The 17,709-nt window shown below is 41.4% G+C and overlaps 1 protein-coding gene across 1 annotated transcript in view; it reads left to right on the top strand.

Moving 5' to 3' along the window:
- nrxn1a (neurexin 1a) overlaps positions 1-17,709 on the top strand; it is a 323,968-nt gene that overhangs the window by 63,205 nt on the left and 243,054 nt on the right. Inside the window, exon 4 of the mRNA XM_055150076.1 lies at positions 14,793-14,825. Coding sequence (XP_055006051.1) covers positions 14,793-14,825 — 33 coding nt within the window. The remainder of the gene's footprint in view (positions 1-14,792; positions 14,826-17,709) is intronic.

Raw genomic sequence — 17,709 nt, 5'->3', positions numbered from 1 at the left:
TCTTCTCTGTCTCTCTGCTCCCATCTCTCTCTCCCTCTATCTCTCTCTTTCCCTTCCTCTCTTCTTCTCTTTCTTTATCACTATTTCTCCTCTCTCTCTCTCTGCTCCCATCTCTCTCTCCCTCTCTCTCTTTCTCTTCCTCTCTTCTTTCCTTTCTTTATCACTATTTCTCCTCTCTCTCTCTCTGCTCCCATCTCTCTCTCCCTCTCTCTCTCTCTTTCCCTTCCTCTCTTCTTTCCTTTCTTTATCAGTATTTCTCCTCTCTCTCTGTCTCTTCCTCCCTCTCTCTCCTCTCTCTCTCTCTCCCTCCCTCCCTCCATCTCCCTCTCTCTCTCTTTCCCTCTCTCTCTGTCCTACTTTCTCTCTTCACCTTTCTCCTCGTATTTCCCTTCCTCTCTTCTTCTCTTTCTTTGTCACTGTTTCCCCTCTCTCTCTCTGCTCCCTCCTTCTCTCTCTCTGTCTCTGGTGGAGGAGGAGTCCGTCCCATCAACGTGTCCATGGGTTTGAGAATGAACCGTTGCCATAGTGATTAAAAATTAAAAGCAAAAGATGATGTTATGGTATGATGAATAATAATAACAATACAACTTTATTTATTTACACAGCACTTGTAAAAAAACAAGGTTTACAAAGAGCCGGACAAGCAAGAAAGAACAAAACAAAAAACATAAAAATACCAACAAAAACAGACAATGATACAAACAATTCAATTAATTATTATACTAAATAAATAAAAAGAAATGGAATAAAAAGCTAAAACCACTTAAAGGAAGGTCAACGGAGAAAAAACAGGTTTTAAGAAGTGATTTAAAAAGATGATACTGATGGTGAAGCGAAGAAATACGAGAGAAAATTCTTAAAACGAAAAAAAAAAAAAAAGAATTTCAAAATTTCACTTCATTTTTGTGCTTTGTTTTTATTTGCTTTTTTGTATCTGGTGTAACTTGACTTTTCCTGCTTGTTTCCTTTGAGATGTTGCTGCTTTGCCTGGCATGTTCCGCAGTATGGCATTAATTTAACCTATCTAGTCCAAGTTACAGGTCAGATCTGTGAAAAGACGACCCCACTCACATTAAGAAACGTATTTTGAAGCACTAAAAACACTTGTAATTGAATAAATACGAGATAAATGCCGTATATCTGGGTTTCACGTGACGTCACAGGGCCACGTTTGTCAGCACGCAAAATCAGACGGAGGGCAGGAAGTGAACTGACTGGAGGAAAATGCCGACCAGACCGAGACCAGAGCAGGACTGAGACCGGGACCAGAGCGGGACTGAGACCGGGACCAGACAGGGACCAGACCGGGACCAGGGCGGACTCCGAGCTTTGACTCCGAGCCTCCACGGGGTCCAAGCCTTAGCTTCGAGCTCCGGCCCTGCCGTGGGCTCTGAGCCTCCGGTCTGGTCCTGGTCTTGTCTCGGTCTCGGTCTCAGGCCCGCTCTGGTCCCGGTCTGGTCCCAGTCTCAGTAGCGCTTTGGTCCCGGTCTGGTCCCGGACCTGGTCCATTTGAACCAAAAGCTCTTAGTTCGATTCATTTTCATTGGTGTGAATGCGTCAGTCGGAGGCTTTGCACCACCTCGGAACCAGCCGCGGTTCTTGAGCACGGAGGACCGGAGCAGCTCTGTCCCGGTCTCAGTCCCGCTCTGGTCTCGGTCTGGTCTCGGACCTGGATCCGTCCTGATTCAGTCCGTATGCGGTGCAAAAGTCCGGCATCGCAGTCACGGAAGTCACGTAAACGGGAAACGGCCATTATCCGTTTTTTCCATTCTTCATTTAAACACAAAATCGAAAACTGAAAAAATGAATCATTATCCGTTTTTTCATTTTGGTTCTGGAGACAAATAGCGAAGAAAACTGTTGTTTTTTTCATTTTCTTATTTTTGGTTTTATATTGAAAAACGAATGAACGAATGATACAGGGATTGTCCACAAAGGTCAGAAATGGGAAAAGCCGACAGAACAACACCGTAAAAAGTGGATTACAAAATTATGTTTGTGGTCGGGAGGAGCAGAATTCGCAAATGCTCGTGTCTGCAGTGACCAGGTTTGTTACAAAGCTAAATTTTTTTTTTGTGGTTTACCTAAACATACTACAACTTTAATGACTAACGACGTTTGTTGACATTAAATAATTTGGACAGATCGGTTACTGACAATACACTGCAGTTTTTCCATAACGTCTATACACATAAAATAAGAGAAACACTCACCCCGGCGAAGACTAAACGATAATCATCATTTAGGCGTTTTGCACCAAGGTTGAGGAGCCATCCACTAACAAAAAAAGTTCTATGCCTTCAAACTTTTGTACGCCTTCATCTGTTGTCTGGTGCAGAACGATGTCTGAGGAGCTAAATAGTTTGTGATCTCCTCTGCCTCGATTGTCGGCAAATCTTTTACTTCGGTTGAAAATTCTCTCATTTTCAATAAGATCAGGGTCACGCCCAATATATTTGTCGACTAACTGCTCGTACTTTTGCCTTGCTCCTGGCTCTAAATCACAGGTGTCAAACATAAGGCCTTTAATTTGGCCCTTGGGTGATTTTCTACTAAAATATTTAAAATGTTAAAATTGAATTTTTCTTAAAGTTTCAGGTTCATAATATTATAAGAAAGAGTTCATCAATTTAAAAAGATTTCTGTAATAGATTTGTGTTTCTCTGCACAAATATTTGAACTTATTGTTATTTTTGGGGTTTATATGACATGAGTTTTCTGATCCGGCCCCTTTGGGATCAAAGTAGTTTGGATACGGCCCCCAGACCAAAATGAGTTTGACACCCCTGGTCTAAATCCTTACAGTACGTGTTTGTCATGTTTGTCTTCACTTCCTGTCCTCCACCTGAGATTCGCGCGTCATCGTGATCACGTGACCGAAACCCTCCTATCGTTGAACTTTCCAGGCAAAGCGATCACGTCTCCATGGATACAAGACACCAAAAAAGTTACACTGCGCGTCTTTAAAATATTCATGTAACTGTAAAGATGAATATTTCAGTTTGCTAATAATGAATCTGCGAACTGGAGTTGAATTGTCTCCGGGCTGAAGCTGGTGGAGGTGAGGGAGGAGAGAGAGAGAGAGAGAGACGGAGGAGGAAGTGAAGAGGAGAGAGGGAAGGTCGTCTGCTCACAGGGAGACAGGAGGAAGATAAGACTGCAGCCGTTCTCAGCGGGGCGTCTGCTCTCTCTTTCCTCCCTCCGTTTCCGAGTTTCCGTCTCTCGTTCTTTCTCGGCTTTTTCGTTCAGCCTCCGAAAATCCTTCTTTCTCCGTCTCTTTGCCCTCGTCTCTTTCTGCTCAACGCTCTTTCTGTTTCTTGTGATCCCACTCTCTTTGTCTCCCTCTTTTCTTTCTCTTCTCCCTCTCTCCCTGTATTTCTTTCTGTCTCTCTCTCTCTCTCTCTATACCTTTCCTTCACTTTCACACTATTTCTGTCTCTTTCTCTCTCTCTTTCTGTGTCCGAGTTTCCCTCTCACTAACTCACACCTGTCTGTCTCTTTCTCTCTCTTTCATCTGTCTTTCTTCTTCTCTCTTTCTGATTTTCTTTGTCTCTCTCTCTCTCTCTCCGCCTCTGCCCACATCTCTCGCTCTCTGTCCTAGTCTCTCTCTCTCGACCTTTCTCTTCGTATTTCCCTTCCTCTCTTGTTCTCTTTTTTTGTCACTATTTCCCTTCAATAATTGTTTTCTCTCTGTCTCTCTCTTTCTCTTCTCTCCTCTCTCCCTCTGCTCTCATCTCTCTCTTCTCTCTCCCTCTTTCTCTCACCCCCACCATCTCTCTCCCTCTCTCTTTCTCTTACTCCCCATATTTCCCTTCCTCTCCTTCTTTTTTGTCACTATTTCCCCTCAATAATTATTCTCTGTCTCTGTCTCTCTCTCTTATCCCCTCTCTCTTTCTACTCTCTTCTGTCTCCCTCTCTCTCCTTTACTCCCTCGCTTTCTCTCCATATTTCCTTGTCTCTCCCTCTTTTTTCATTTCCCCTCAATATTTTTCCCTCTCTCTTTCTCTCTCTTCTCCTCCCTGCTCTCAATTCTCTCTTCTCTCTCCCTCTATCCCCCTATTTCTCTCTCCCTCGCTCCCTATCTTTATCTCCATATTTCCTTTCCTCTCTCCTTCTCTTTTTATCACTATTTCCCCTCAATAATTGTTTTCTCTCTCTGTCTCTCTCTCTTCTTCCCTCTCTCCCTCTGTTCTCATCTCTCTCTTCTTTCTCTCTCTGTCTCTTTCTCTCTCCATCTCTCCTTCTCTTTTTTTGTCAATATCTCCCCTCAATAAATGTTTGTTCTCTCTCTCTCTCTCCCCTCTGGTCTCATCTCTCTCTTCTCTCTCCCTCTCTTTCTCTCCATATCTCCCTTCCTCTCTCCTACCTCTTTTTTTTTTAAAAATCACTATTTCCCCTTAATGATTGCTTTCTCTCTCGGTCTCTCTCTCTCTTCTCCCCTCTCTCCCTCTGCTCTCATCCTTCTCTCTCTCTCTTCTCTCTTTTTCTCTCTCTTTCACTCCCTCCTTCTCTTTCTCTTCATATTTCCCTTCCTCTCTCGTTCTCTTTTTTGTCACTATCTCCCCTCAATAATTGTTTTCTCTCTCTATCTCTCTCTCTCTTCTCTCTCCCTCTTTCTCTCACCCCCACCATCTCTCTCCCTCTCTCTTTCTCTTACTCCCCATATTTCCCTTCCTCTCCTTCTTTTTTGTCACTTTTTCCCCTCAATAATTGCTTTCACTTTCTGTCTTTCTCTTCCCTCTCTCTCTCTGCTCTCATCTCTCTCTCTTCTCTGTCCTTCTTTATCTCTCTCTCCCCTGCTTCCTCTCTTTCTCTCCATATTTCCTTGTCTCTCTCCTCTTTTTTGTCACCATTTCCCCTCAATAAAATAGTTTTCTCTCTGTCTCTCTCTATTCCCCTCTCTCCCTCTGCTCTCATCTCTCTCTTCTCTCTCCCTCTTTCTCTCACCCCCACCATCTCTCTCCCTCTCTCTTTCTCTTACTCCCCATATTTCCCTTCCTCTCCTTCTTTTTTGTCACTCTTTCCCCTCAGTAATTGCTTTCACTTTCTGTCTTTCTCTTTTTCTCTTCTCCCCTCTCTCTCTCTGTCTTTCTCTCTCTCTTTCTCTCCATCTCTCCTCTTTTTTTGTCAGTAACTTCCCCTCAATAAATGTTTGTTCTCTCTCCTCCCTCTGCTCTCATATCTCCCTTCCTCTCTCCTACTCTTTTTTTTATCACTATTTCCTCTTAATGATTGTTCTCTCTGTCTCTCTCTCTCTCTCCCTCTTTCTCTCTCTCTTCTCTCCCTCCGTCTCTCGGTCTCTCCATCATGGCAGTAATAAGCGTGTACCACTCCGCGACTCTGCTACAAAAACAGTGATGTTGTTTTTAGCAGAAGGCAAACTTGTTTTCCGTTCTATTTTGGAGTTGCTTTTAGATTTTCACACTGGTAGTATTCGAGCTCGGAGATGTCAACACTGACGCACAAACTTTCCCTTTTTTGTTTCGGAAGTATTTACTGTAGTAGTATATGTAGTAACAGTAATACTATAAATACGCGCAGTAACTTGTAGTGATAGTACTGCACATTTGCCCAGGGGTTAGAGCTTTGCCCAAAAACCTGAAGATTAGTACCTTGATCATGTGTGAAAACCACATGAGCCAATGAATCCGAATCCGTGTGTCATTCGTTGATTTGTTTTTCAAAATAAAAACAAAATAAGAAAATAAATAAGAAAAGTAAAAAGCAACTATTTTCTTCATTATTTGTCTCCAAAATCAAAAGGAAAAAACAACAATAGAAAAACAAAAACAAAACAAAACAAAAAAAGGATAATAGTCGTTTCTCGTTTCTGTGACTTAAACTGTGATACTGGACTTAACCAGGACTAAAACTGGTCTAAACCAGGTCTAAACCAGGACTTAACCAAGACCGAGTTAGGACTAAAACAGGACTGAAATAGGTCTAAACCAGGACTAAACCAGGTCTAAACCAGGACTAAACCAGGACTGAACCAGGACTGAGTGGCGGAATGGGCCCGGAGGTGCACCTGCGTAGACTGTTGGGTGATCAGGACTGACACTGGGACCAGACCGGGACTGAGACAAGGAACAGACCGGGATGAGACAAGGACCAGACTAGGACTGAGACTGGGACTGAGACCGGGACTGAGACCGGGACTGAGACAAGGAACAGACCGGGACTGAGACTGGGACGAGACCGGGATGAGACCAGGACTGAGAGAAGAACCAGACCGGGACTGAGACAAGGAACAGACTGGGACTGAGACTGGGACTGAGACCGGGACTGAGACAAGGAACAGACCGGGACTGAGACCGGGACTGAGACAAGGACCAGACTAGGTCTGAGACTGGGACGAGACCGGGACGAGACTCGGACTGAAAGAAGGACCCGACCGAGACTGAGACCGGGACAAGACCACGACCGTGACCAGGACTGAGGACAGGACCGAAACTGGTTTAGTCCTGTTTTAGTCCTGTTTTAGTGCTGGTTCAGTCTGTATTTATTTTATAAAAGGAATGAATAATTGACACACAGATTGAAGTGTGTTAATAAGTAAGTCATAAATTAGTATTGTTTGTAGTTTTTTTTTTATATTAACGGTGAATCAGCGGGTATTCTGAACAAAAAATCACATTTGTTGGACAAAGGTGGACTTTTACTGACTACTGAATTCTGAAATAGTTTTGATTCTTAAATTGGCATCTGTGGTGTCGCTTGATAAGTTAAAGAAAATTGTAAACGTGTGGTGACAGACGTGTGTTTTTCTGCACATGGTTTTATAAAGTGAAATTTTGTGACTTACTGTTTTGTAATGATTTTTTTCTCTTGAAAAGAAGATTTCAAAAGAAGAGTCTCAATGAGACCTGCTGATTAAATAAAGATAAAATAAAACTGAAAAAAGATTTAAACCTCAATGTTAACGAAATTGCAGCTATTTTGTTTTGTAACAGTCATCAGCAGTAGTAGTAGGAATAGTAACTGTAGTAGTAGAAGTAGTAGTAGTAGCAGTAGTAGTAGTAGTAGTAATAGCAGTAGTAGTAGCAGTAGTAGTAGTAGTAGTAGTAGTATCAGTATTAGTAGTAGTAGGAGTAGTAGTACTAGTAGCAGTAGTAGCAGTAGTAGTAGTAGTAGCAATAGTAGCAGTAGTAGTAATAGTAGTAGTAGTGGTAGTAGTAGTTGTAGCAGTTATAGTTATAGTAGTAGCAGCAGAAGCAATAGCAGTAGTAGTAGTAGTAGTAGTAGTAGTAGTAGTAGTAATAGCAGTAGTAGTAGTAGTAGTAGTAGCAGCAGGAGTAGTAGCAGTAGCAGTAGTAGTAGTAGCTGTAGTAGCTGTAGCAGTAGTAATAGCAGTAGTAGTGGTAGTGGTAGTAGTAGTTGTAGCAGTAACAGTAATAGCAGTAGTAGTAGTAGTAGTAGTAGTAGTAGTAGTTAGCAGTAATAGTAGCAGTAACAGTAGCAGTAATAGTCATCATATTTATCAGTAGTTTTAGACAATATTAATCACAGAACCAAACTGAGTCCACATAGAACTAAACTGAGAGTAGTACCAGTTGTAGTAGCAGTAGTAGTAGCAGTAGTAGTACCACTAGTAGTAGCAGTATTAGTAGTATTAGTTGTAGTAGTAGCAGTGTTGAAAATTTCAATTCTATTCTTTTCTATTATCATCATTTTATTGAAATATCAAACCTTTTGCCATTATTGAAATCTAGTACTTGAAGTATTTGTAGCAGTAACAGTAGTATCTAAACACTACTTTTAGATTATAATCAATAAAAAAAACAAACTCGCTCTTTATTTCGTAGTAATTTTTGTACCTTTTTGGCTCTGGTGTTCCTCCAGGATGCTCGTGTGTGGGTGCTCGGAGTCTGGCATTCCCAATTGGCGATTCACTCCACTGCCCCATCTGCCCTTTGAAGTTCATTTCTCTGTTTGAGGCCAAAACAAGCCCAAACGCACGAGCGGGCGTGAGCGGGCACACTGCGTACACGGAGCTCATTTCGCTGTGTGTGGCTGGGGTGTTACCGCGGTGACAGAAATAACCGTGTTGTTCATTAAAATCCCATTATGTTACGTTTATGGGGGAACCTGTATTGTTAACAAGCGCAGGTAAATGGGGCTGTTGTGGTTGTGAGGGGAGAGGGGAGCTGTGTTTGTTTGGTAGGCGGTTTTCAGTAGTAGTAGTAGTAGTAGTAGAAGTAGTAGTGATAGCAGTAATAGTAGTGGACTAGTGGGAGTAGTAGTGGTGTTGAAAGAAGCAGTAGAAGTAGTAGTAGTAGTAGTAGTAGTAGTAGTAGTAGTAGTAGCAGTAACAGTGGCAGAGGTGGGACTAAGTCGTTGTTTTGTCGTTGTCTCAAGTAAGTCTCAAATCTTTGACCTCAAGTCCGAGTCAAGTCCCAAGTCAAATACAGGCAAGTCCAAGTCGAGTCATTGTCCCATAAATCCAAGTCAAGTCCAAGTCGAGTCTCTAGTCATTGGCCCATAAATCCAAGTCAAGTCCAAGTCGAGTCTCGAGTCACTGGCCCATAAATCCAAGTCAAGTCCAAGTCGAGTCTCGAGTCACTGGCCCATAAATCCAAGTCAAGTCCAAGTCGAGTCTCTAGTCATTGGCCCATAAATCCAAGTCAAGTCCAAGTCGAGTCTCGAGTCACTGGCCCATAAAATCCAAGTCAAGTCCAAGTCGAGTCTCGAGTCACTGGCCCATAAATCCAAAGTCAAGTCCAGTCAGTCAGTCACTGGCCCATAAATCCAAGTCAAGTCAAGTCGAGTCTCGAGTCATGGCCATAAATCCAAGTCAAGTCCAAGTCGAGTCTCTAGTCATTGGCCCATAAATCCAAGTCAAGTCCAAGTCGAGTCTCGAGTCACTGGCCCATAAATCCAAGTCAAGTCCAAGTCGAGTCTCTAGTCATTGGCCCATAAATCCAAGTCAAGTCCAAGTCGAGTCTCTAGTCATTGGCCCATAAATCCAAGTCAAGTCCAAGTCGAGTCTCGAGTCACTGGCCCATAAATCCAAGTCAAGTCCAAGTCGAGTCTCTAGTCACTGGCCCATAAATCCAAGTCAAGTCCAAGTCGAGTCTCGAGTCACTGGCCCATAAATCCAAGTCAAGTCCAAGTCGAGTCTCTAGTCATTGGCCCATAAATCCAAGTCAAGTCCAAGTCGAGTCTCGAGTCATTGGCCCATAAATCCAAGTCAAGTCCAAGTCGAGTCTCTAGTCATTGGCCCATAAATCCAAGTCAAGTCCAAGTCGAGTCTCTAGTCATTGGCCCATAAATCCAAGTCAAGTCCAAGTCGAGTCTCGAGTCACTGGCCCATAAATCCAAGTCAAGTCCAAGTCGAGTCTCTAGTCATTGGCCCATAAATCCAAGTCAAGTCCAAGTCGAGTCTCTAGTCAGGCCCATAAATCCAAGTCAAGTCAAGTCCCCAGTAAATCCAAGTCAAGTCCAAGTCGAGTAGTCATTGGCCCATAAATCCAAGTCAAGTCCAAGTCGAGTCTCGAGTCACTGGCCCATAAATCCAAGTCAAGTCCAAGTCGAGTCTCTAGTCATGGCCATAAATCCAAGTCAAGTCCAAGTCGAGTCTCTAGTCATTGGCCCATAAATCCAAGTCAAGTCCAAGTCGAGTCTCGAGTCATTGGCCCATAATCCAAGTCAAGTCCAAGTCCAATAAATCCAAGTCAAGTCAGTCTCTAGTCATTGGCCCATAAATCCAAGTCAAGTCAAGTCGAGTCGTCAGGCCCATAAATCCAAGTCAAGTCCAAGTCGAGTCTCGAGTCACTGGCCCATAAATCCAAGTCAAGTCCAAGTCGAGTCTCGAGTCACTGGCCCATAAATCCAAGTCAAGTCCAGTTCGTCTGCTTTGAGCTTCAAGTCTTTTCAAGTCTTTAAACCAAAGCACCAAATACAGCTTAGATTTTTGCAATTTATATGAATTTGAAACTAAATTGTACTTAAAAAGTCATAGTATATTTTTTTATGAGTATTTATAAAGTATACAGGAGTTGTAGAAATTAATTTATAATAGTAAATTTTTCCTTTTTAAATGTCTTGACAAGATTTTATTGTGATTCATTACAGTCAGAGTAGAAAAAATTCAGATTTAAAAGTGCTTCTCAAGTCTTCTCAAGTCACAGACATCAAGTCCGGGTCAAGTCCCAAGTCACTGACCTTCAAGTCCAAGTTGAGTCCCAAGTCTTAGTCCATTTTATCAAGTCAAGTCCTAAAAATAGTGACTCAAGTCTGACTTCCCCACCTCTGCAGTTTAAGCAGAGCAATGACATTTCCCTAGAAGAAGATGGACTCAGTGCAGCTTTAAATATTAAAATTAATTAAAATGAATAAATACAAAAGATTAAGACAGGACATTTAGTTGGAAATTATACTTGTAGCCTTGGTCTGCGGTCGCATTTTTGTATTGCGCTTTTTCACTTTCAAGTCTCTCAAAGCGAATTACAACAAGGAACCACACGCCCATTCACGCACACGTTCAAACACCAGTGTACACAGACACTTGCGGTGAGGTGGGTTAAGTGTCTTGCTCAAGAACACAACAACAGCATTCATCTGTGGGAACGGGAATTGCCAAATGTTTATTATGTCGAGAAGGGGATTCAAATTACCCTGATTCATTCGTTCGTTCGTTGAGCCTCGCAGCATTAGGATTCGTTCGCTCGACGGTAGGCGGATACTTTTTTTATTTAACCAATCGCTGCTGTTTGGTCGTGACGTATGTAATGCGCAAAATCTCGTAGGAAGAAGAGCAATAACGTCTTTCCCCTTGATAAAATTCACCAAACATTCTCTTTATTCTGGCTTTTAATCCTTAATGTCGGGAATCGTTGCCAACACGGAATGTACGTCTTCGTCTTCATCCATCTCGACCGCTTTGTTTACTGCTCCACAAAAGGGACCCAGACAGACGCTTGAGTTTGACGTCGTGACTTCACAGATCTTCACTGATTGGCCGGTGCGCGTTCTAGTGTAAACCGTCTAGTGCACAGGTGTCAAACATGCGGCCCGGGGGACAGATCCGGCCCTCCAAGACCTTTAATCTGGCCCTCGGCTGATTTTCTACTAAAATATTTTAATTCTATTTTTTATTAAAATATTGTTAATTTTCAGCGGTGCTTATCTGTGCGTAGCCCCTCCCACCAGAGCAGCACAAATGAAGACTTGTCTCTTTCCAAACGCTCTTAAAGGACGATCGTTTTGACTGTTGACCGTGACACCCTCATCAGAAAAATGTCCAAAATGAGAAAAGTGAAGCCGAATGCAGGATTTTTCAAGAAAAATTTACTTATTCCTATTTATACAAGTTAATGTTAAACAAGTTCATGTTAAAACTTTGTGTTGAAATTGTATTTTTCTTAAAGTTTCAGGTTGTTCATAATATTATAATATTTTGTAAAAGAAAGAGTTCATCAATTAAAAAAGATTTCTTTAATAGATTTGTGTTTCTCTGCACAAATATTTGAACTCATTGTTATTTTTGGGGTTTATATGCCATGAGTTTTCTGATCCGGCCCCTTTGGGATCAAAGTCAGTTGGATACGGCCCCTGGACCAAATTGAGTTTGACACCCCTGGTCTAGTGTGTTCTGATTCCTGACCTAGTCGCTGGAGAGAAATGAAATTGAGCGGAGGCACTTAGGCTAGATTCAAACGTCCAACCTTTGGATCGGTGGACAAACACTTTACCAACTGAGCTCCTTTACTAATTGTGTCCATTCAAATTTCTATTGAACCTTGCTTTAGTTTTTTCGCCCCAATATTCCAAATCTGCTCTTGTCATCTGGCTTTTCCCCCGTGTTTATTCTAGTGGTTGCGCATTAGCTGAATCATACTTGTTTTTCTTGTTTTTCCCATCTTGAGGTATTCTGTTTTCCCTGCAAAGTCGTATTGAAATGCATGTACTGTAATCGCCCTTGAGGTTGTGTTGTGTGTCTGTGTGTGTGTCTGTGTGTGTGTGTGTGTGTGTGTGTGTGTGTGTGTCTAAAAGGGATGAAACCGACTCTGATCTTATCCAGCTTAAGACAAATACATTGTTCGCGCCTGCAGACATCGTCATGGAAACAGGCCCGTCTCCCTGGGTACCACAGACCGGGCCAAATTCAACTACAGCGAGGCGAGCGATGGGAGGAAGATAAGAGAGAGGGAGAGAGAGAAAGGAAGAGAGAGAAGAGAGAGAGAGAAGAGAGAGAGAGAAGAGAGAGAGAGAGAGAGAAGAGAGAGGGGCATATATGAAAAAGACTGGATTAAACAATGCTTCATGTTTAACAAAAAGTGGTAACAGTTGTAGTAATAGTAGTTTTATTCATTAATATTAGACAATATTAGTCATAGTAGTAGTAGTAGTAGTAGTAGTAGTAGTAGTAGTAGTAGTAGTAGTAGTAGTAGTAGTAGTAGTAGTAGCAGAAGCAGTAGAAGTAGTAGTAGTAGTAGTAATCTGTAGTATTTGACAATATTGGTCATAGCAGTGGTAGTAGTAGTAGTAGTAGTAGTAGTAGTAGTAGTAGTAGTAGTAGTAGTAGTAGCAGTAGTAGTAGTAGTAGTAGTAGTAGTAGTAGTAGTAGTAGTAGCTGTAGTATTAGTAGCAAGTAGCAGTCAGTAGTAGTAGTAGTAGTAATCTGTAGTATTGGACAATATTAGTTATAATAGTAGTAGTAGTAGTAAGTAGTAGTAGTAGTAGTAGTAGTCAGTAGTAGCAGTAGTAGTAGTAGTAGTAAGTAGTAGTAGTAGTAGTAGTAGTAGTAGTAGTAGTAGTAAGTAGTTAGTAATAGCAGTAGTAGTTAGTAGTAATAGTAGTAGTAGTAGTCAGTAGTAGTAGTAGTAGTAGTAGTAGTAGTAGTAGTAGTAGTAGTAGTAGTAGTAGTAGTAGCAGCAGCAGAAGTAGTAGTAGTAGTAGTACTAATCTGTAGTATGAGACAAGATTGGTCATAGTAGCAGTAGTAGTAGTAGTGTAGTAGTAGTAGTAGCAGTAGTAGTAGTAATAGCAGTAAGCAGTAGTAGTAGTAGTAGTAGTAGTTAGTAGTTAATAGTCATATAGTAGCGAGTAATAGAACTAAACGGAGAGTAGCAATAATAGTAGTAATAGTAGCAGCAGCAGCAACAGTAATAATAGTCATATTAGTCAGTAGTATTAGCAGTAGTAGTATTTTGGTACAGTATTAAGCCCCTCATCTGTGGTAATACGTATTTCCAAGACAGTAGCACTAGTATCAGTAGTAATAGTAGCAGTGGCATTAGTAGATGTACTCTGGACATCATTTTGGTATTAGCAGCCAAATTTAGTTTTTGTTTTGTATATTAGCGGTTACACGCAGTGATTAGTAGTAGTATTATTGTAGTAGCAGTACTAATATCCACACTCACAATACTTGTACTGCTCCTTCCCATTTTAAGTCGAACGTAACACCGTCTTTTCCATTCGATCTTTTGGTTTCTCGCGGCTCCACAGATGGGGTCTAAACTGAGCCGGAGCGAGCGGAGCGATGAGCGTCCGATAACAGAGACACAAAGGGAGGCACATGAAAAAGACGGCACATAATAGCACAACCAGCCCGGCCTTTTGTTTCCTGTTAGAATAGAATTAGCTTCATTAGCCACTCGCGCGCTGTTTCGCCGTGTAGCAATCGTGTTTCAAATTATGCTATTGTGGTGTAGATTCAATTAGGATCTGGATAATGATATGACCAAAACTATTGTCATTTGGCGTGGCTGATACTCTGCGGCGACATCGGGCTGGGGGGGGTTGTATTTTCTATGTGTCGCTATGGTGAAATGTTACCATGGCGACGCAATGTACACATTAGCAATAACTAGCGAAAAACGGTTTGAAGATTGTCTGAAAACTCAAGAAAAACACAAAATGGATTTAAACAAAACATTTTCAGAAGTCTGTTGTCATTATGAGCGTTCATTGTCTTGTTTAGGTGTTTGATTTTCAACAAAAATAACTTGGGCTGACTGAAAAACTGTTGGCTAATGCTAACTAGCTTGTAATTATAATGTTGTTGTTTTTTTTTTATTAATTAATTTAATTTTTGTGATTATAATGTTATGTGTGAGAGAGTTGTTTAAGCGCACAGATCAGCACAAGTCAATGAGTTTATACTACATTTTAATTTGATAATTTGGGAAATATGAGCTAAAAATCAGCACAAAAATCAGCCATAATTTTTTTTAAACATTTGAATTCTTAATATTTCACAAAAAAATAGAAACATCTTGAATTATAAGGCCAGAAAATATGATACTTAGGGCGTTTTCCACACCATTAGTTTGATTATTTGGTTCACACCAGGCCATAAAATTGTTATTATGTGGCATATAGACTCTAGTTTGGTCCGCTTTTACACTGGCAAACGAACCAAAATTGGTCCGATTGACGTTTCATCGGTGTTTATCTTCCAGTAGAAATAAGCGAATAAGCGAAGAACTCATAAAACAGCAGCATGTTGCCTATAACTTTACACAGAAATCACCACACACCACGCACTCTTAAACACTGAGTTCAGACAACATCGATAAACAGCACACCCCGTCGCGCTCATCCCCTCAGGACAGATCTGGGGGTTTGGTCCTTGGTCTTGTGCCGTCCTCCGAGTATGTTGGTCAGATAGGTCCAGAGGCTCTGTCCTCCATGTCCTAGTTCCAGACACAGATGAGCAAGATCAGTGTGTAATGAACTGGGTCTGAAATCGTCCGAAATCGAGAATGTGCTGTGGACTACAGGTCCCTTCTGGCTGCTCCTGTCCTTCGTGCTCGAGGACTGCGGCTGGTTCTGATGGTTTAAAGCATCCGGACAGAAGCGCGAATCCGGTTTGGTTCGTTATATGTTGCTTCTGATGCTGTCCGTACCAGAGTTTGGCATTTGCTGCGGAATTAAGAGGACCGAGACCACCTTTTTTTGAGGTCTCGGGCAGCTTGATTTAATGCAGGATCCTAGTGCAGTTGATGCTTTCACAACAACGAAAACGAACCGAACTAAGAGCTTTTGGTTCGAAGGGTCCATTTGGTGTCAGTATGAGACAACCGGCCCTTAAAGGTTGTATGGAGGATTTTTTGTTTTGTTTCAAATTGTCTATGAAAGTTCAAAATAAAATTATAGAGATGCAGCAGCCTTGTAATTATGATGACCAAAAAAAAAAAAGAATGAAAATCCATCAACTGTGGATGTGATGGGGGCAGATAAACATCAGCCAATAGAAAACAACGCTACCTCTTTTTCTATTGGCTGTTGGGTTGTCAATCAAACTCCCTACGTTTCTATCGTCACTGAGTTGCAGACGCGCTGGGATTATGTGGTTTACGTTTACCCCATGCACTGATGCTTTTTACTCAACCAACACAGCGGTTCTTAGCGTCTTTTTCGAACTGTAGCTTCCTCTCACACAAAGTTTTGCACAAACTTTGTTGTGACGGCAGACAAAAATTCATGACCAGTTTGCGACAAAAGAAAGTCTGTTTTGGACGTAGCTGAAAGAAGAAGAGACGGGGAAGAGGAGCGAAGTGCGACAATTGAAAATGGACAAACAGTCGCTGCATTTCTCTTTCCTTGGAAAAATCTTCTATACAACCTTTAAATACTTATGCACTGTGTAACTTTTGGTCCGTCAGTCACCTTCTTGTTTGTATGGATCATTGCTCTACCTGGAATGTTCCACAGTATGACATTAAACAGCTCTACCTTACATTTATTCAAGTACAGGTGGTTTTATAGCTTAAATATACCTAGAAAATCTGACAGAGCAGGGTCGCCACAGATCTGACCTGTAACTTGGTCTGGTTTGGTCTCCATGAAGATAGATAGGTTTAATTAGGGGTGTGCAAAAATATCAAAACATCGATTGTTTAATGTGATGATACAGTATTGATATCGTGGGTTGCTGTATCGATATATCGCTGAGAGTAGTTTTTGATATATTTTGGTGCTACAAGTTTTGTTGCTTGTTTAGAGGAAGGAAACTCATTTGACATTTTCGCTGTTTTGATGAGTAAAATTGGCGTTTTTCTTGTTAAATTTGCAGAAAAAGTGGTTTAACAAAGACTTTTAGTATCACAGCCATGATTTAGCCTTTATTTTTTATTGAACCATATCGAATCGTTTTGAAATATATCGTATTGAATCAAAAGTGCACTGTATCGAGATATGTATCGTATCGGCAACTTCTTAATGATACCCAGGCCTAGGTTTAATGTCATACTGTGAAACATTCCAGATGAAGCAATACCATCTCCATGAAGAAAAGACTTTGATGGACCCTCCACCAGAAAAGTTACACAATGCACCTTTAAATAACTTACCTCTAGTCAGCCCTACCCCTATAGCGACATCGCACTCCGCCACATCGCCGCGTGTCCTCCCTCTCCTCCTCCGAGTTCAAATTTCCGTTTTCCGCTCACCGCTTTGTCAGATGCTGCTGTCAAATTTTTCAAACGCGTTATTTCATTTTGGGGGAAGTGATGCTTTCAATTTGACAAAGAAGGAAAAAAAAAAACTACCACCCACCCACCACCTCCACTGACACAGGCAAGTCATATATCATTTGTACCAGACAGTAATATCCTCCTCACACAGCATTGCTCCCTTGGTTGAGATGTGATGGCCCCAGTCGCTTTGAAAACTCGCCGTATATCACGAATCCAACCGGCGTTCATGGCGTTTAGTGAACTTACAGTATGTATTTTGCACACTTTTCGTATAACATATATATACGCAGTGACGGGAAGAATACTTTGCAAATGTATTTAGGTCCAGACAGTGTTGGGGAGTAACAGATTACATGTACCAGAGTTACGTAATCAGAGTACAAATTACGAGTAACTGTATTCAATTACAGTTACTGTTTCAGTGAGCAGTAATTGGATTACAGTTACTTTGCTGAAATAAATGGATTACATGGCGATATTTTCCTGTTTTCACATTTTGGGCTATTTTTTTTTTTTTTTTTTTTGTAATTCCACTCATTGCTGGACATTAAACCAGGACTAGAACCAAGTCTAAACCAGGACTAAACCAGGTCTAAACCAGGTCTAAAACCAGGTCTAAAACCAGGTCTAAACCAGGACTAAACCAGGTCTAAACCAGGTCTAAAACCAGGTCTAAAACCAGGTCTAAACCAGGACTAAACCAGGTCTAAACCAGGTCTAAAACCAGGTCTAAAACCAGGTCTTAACCGGGACTAAACCAGGATTAAAACCAGGTCTAAACCAGGTCTAAAACCAGGTCTAAACCAGGACTAAACCAGGATTAAAACCAGGTCTAAACCAGGACTAAATCAGGATTGAACCAGGACAGAACCCAGGTCTAAACCAGGACTAAACCAGGTCTAAACCAGGTCTAATACTAGGTCTAAAACCAGTTCCAAACCAGGACTAAACCAGGTCTAAACCAGGTCTAAAACCAGGTCTAAAACCAGGTCTAAAACCAGGTCTAAACCAGGACTAAACCAGGATTAAAACCAGGTCTAAACCAGGTCTAAAACCAGGTCTAAACTAGATCTAAACCAGGTCTAAACTAGATCTAAACCAGGACTAAAACAGGATTTAACAGGACGAAACTATTCTCTCAATAATATTTTTAATTAATTAAAGACTGGGTTTTTTATTTTCTTTTAGCAGACAAAACATCTTATGTGAAGAGATCCGAGTCTTTGCTTCTCTACAGCAAATCAAGTAATCCAAAGTATTCAGATTACGTTACTCACTTTAA

This window comes from Boleophthalmus pectinirostris, unplaced genomic scaffold (genome assembly GCF_026225935.1).
Source record: "Boleophthalmus pectinirostris isolate CB_2022bp ecotype Guang Dong unplaced genomic scaffold, ASM2622593v1 HiC_scaffold_14, whole genome shotgun sequence".
Taxonomy (NCBI): domain Eukaryota; kingdom Metazoa; phylum Chordata; class Actinopteri; order Gobiiformes; family Gobiidae; genus Boleophthalmus; species Boleophthalmus pectinirostris.
Note: the sequence above shows the minus strand (reverse complement) of the source record. Positions and strands in the feature narration are given on the sequence as shown.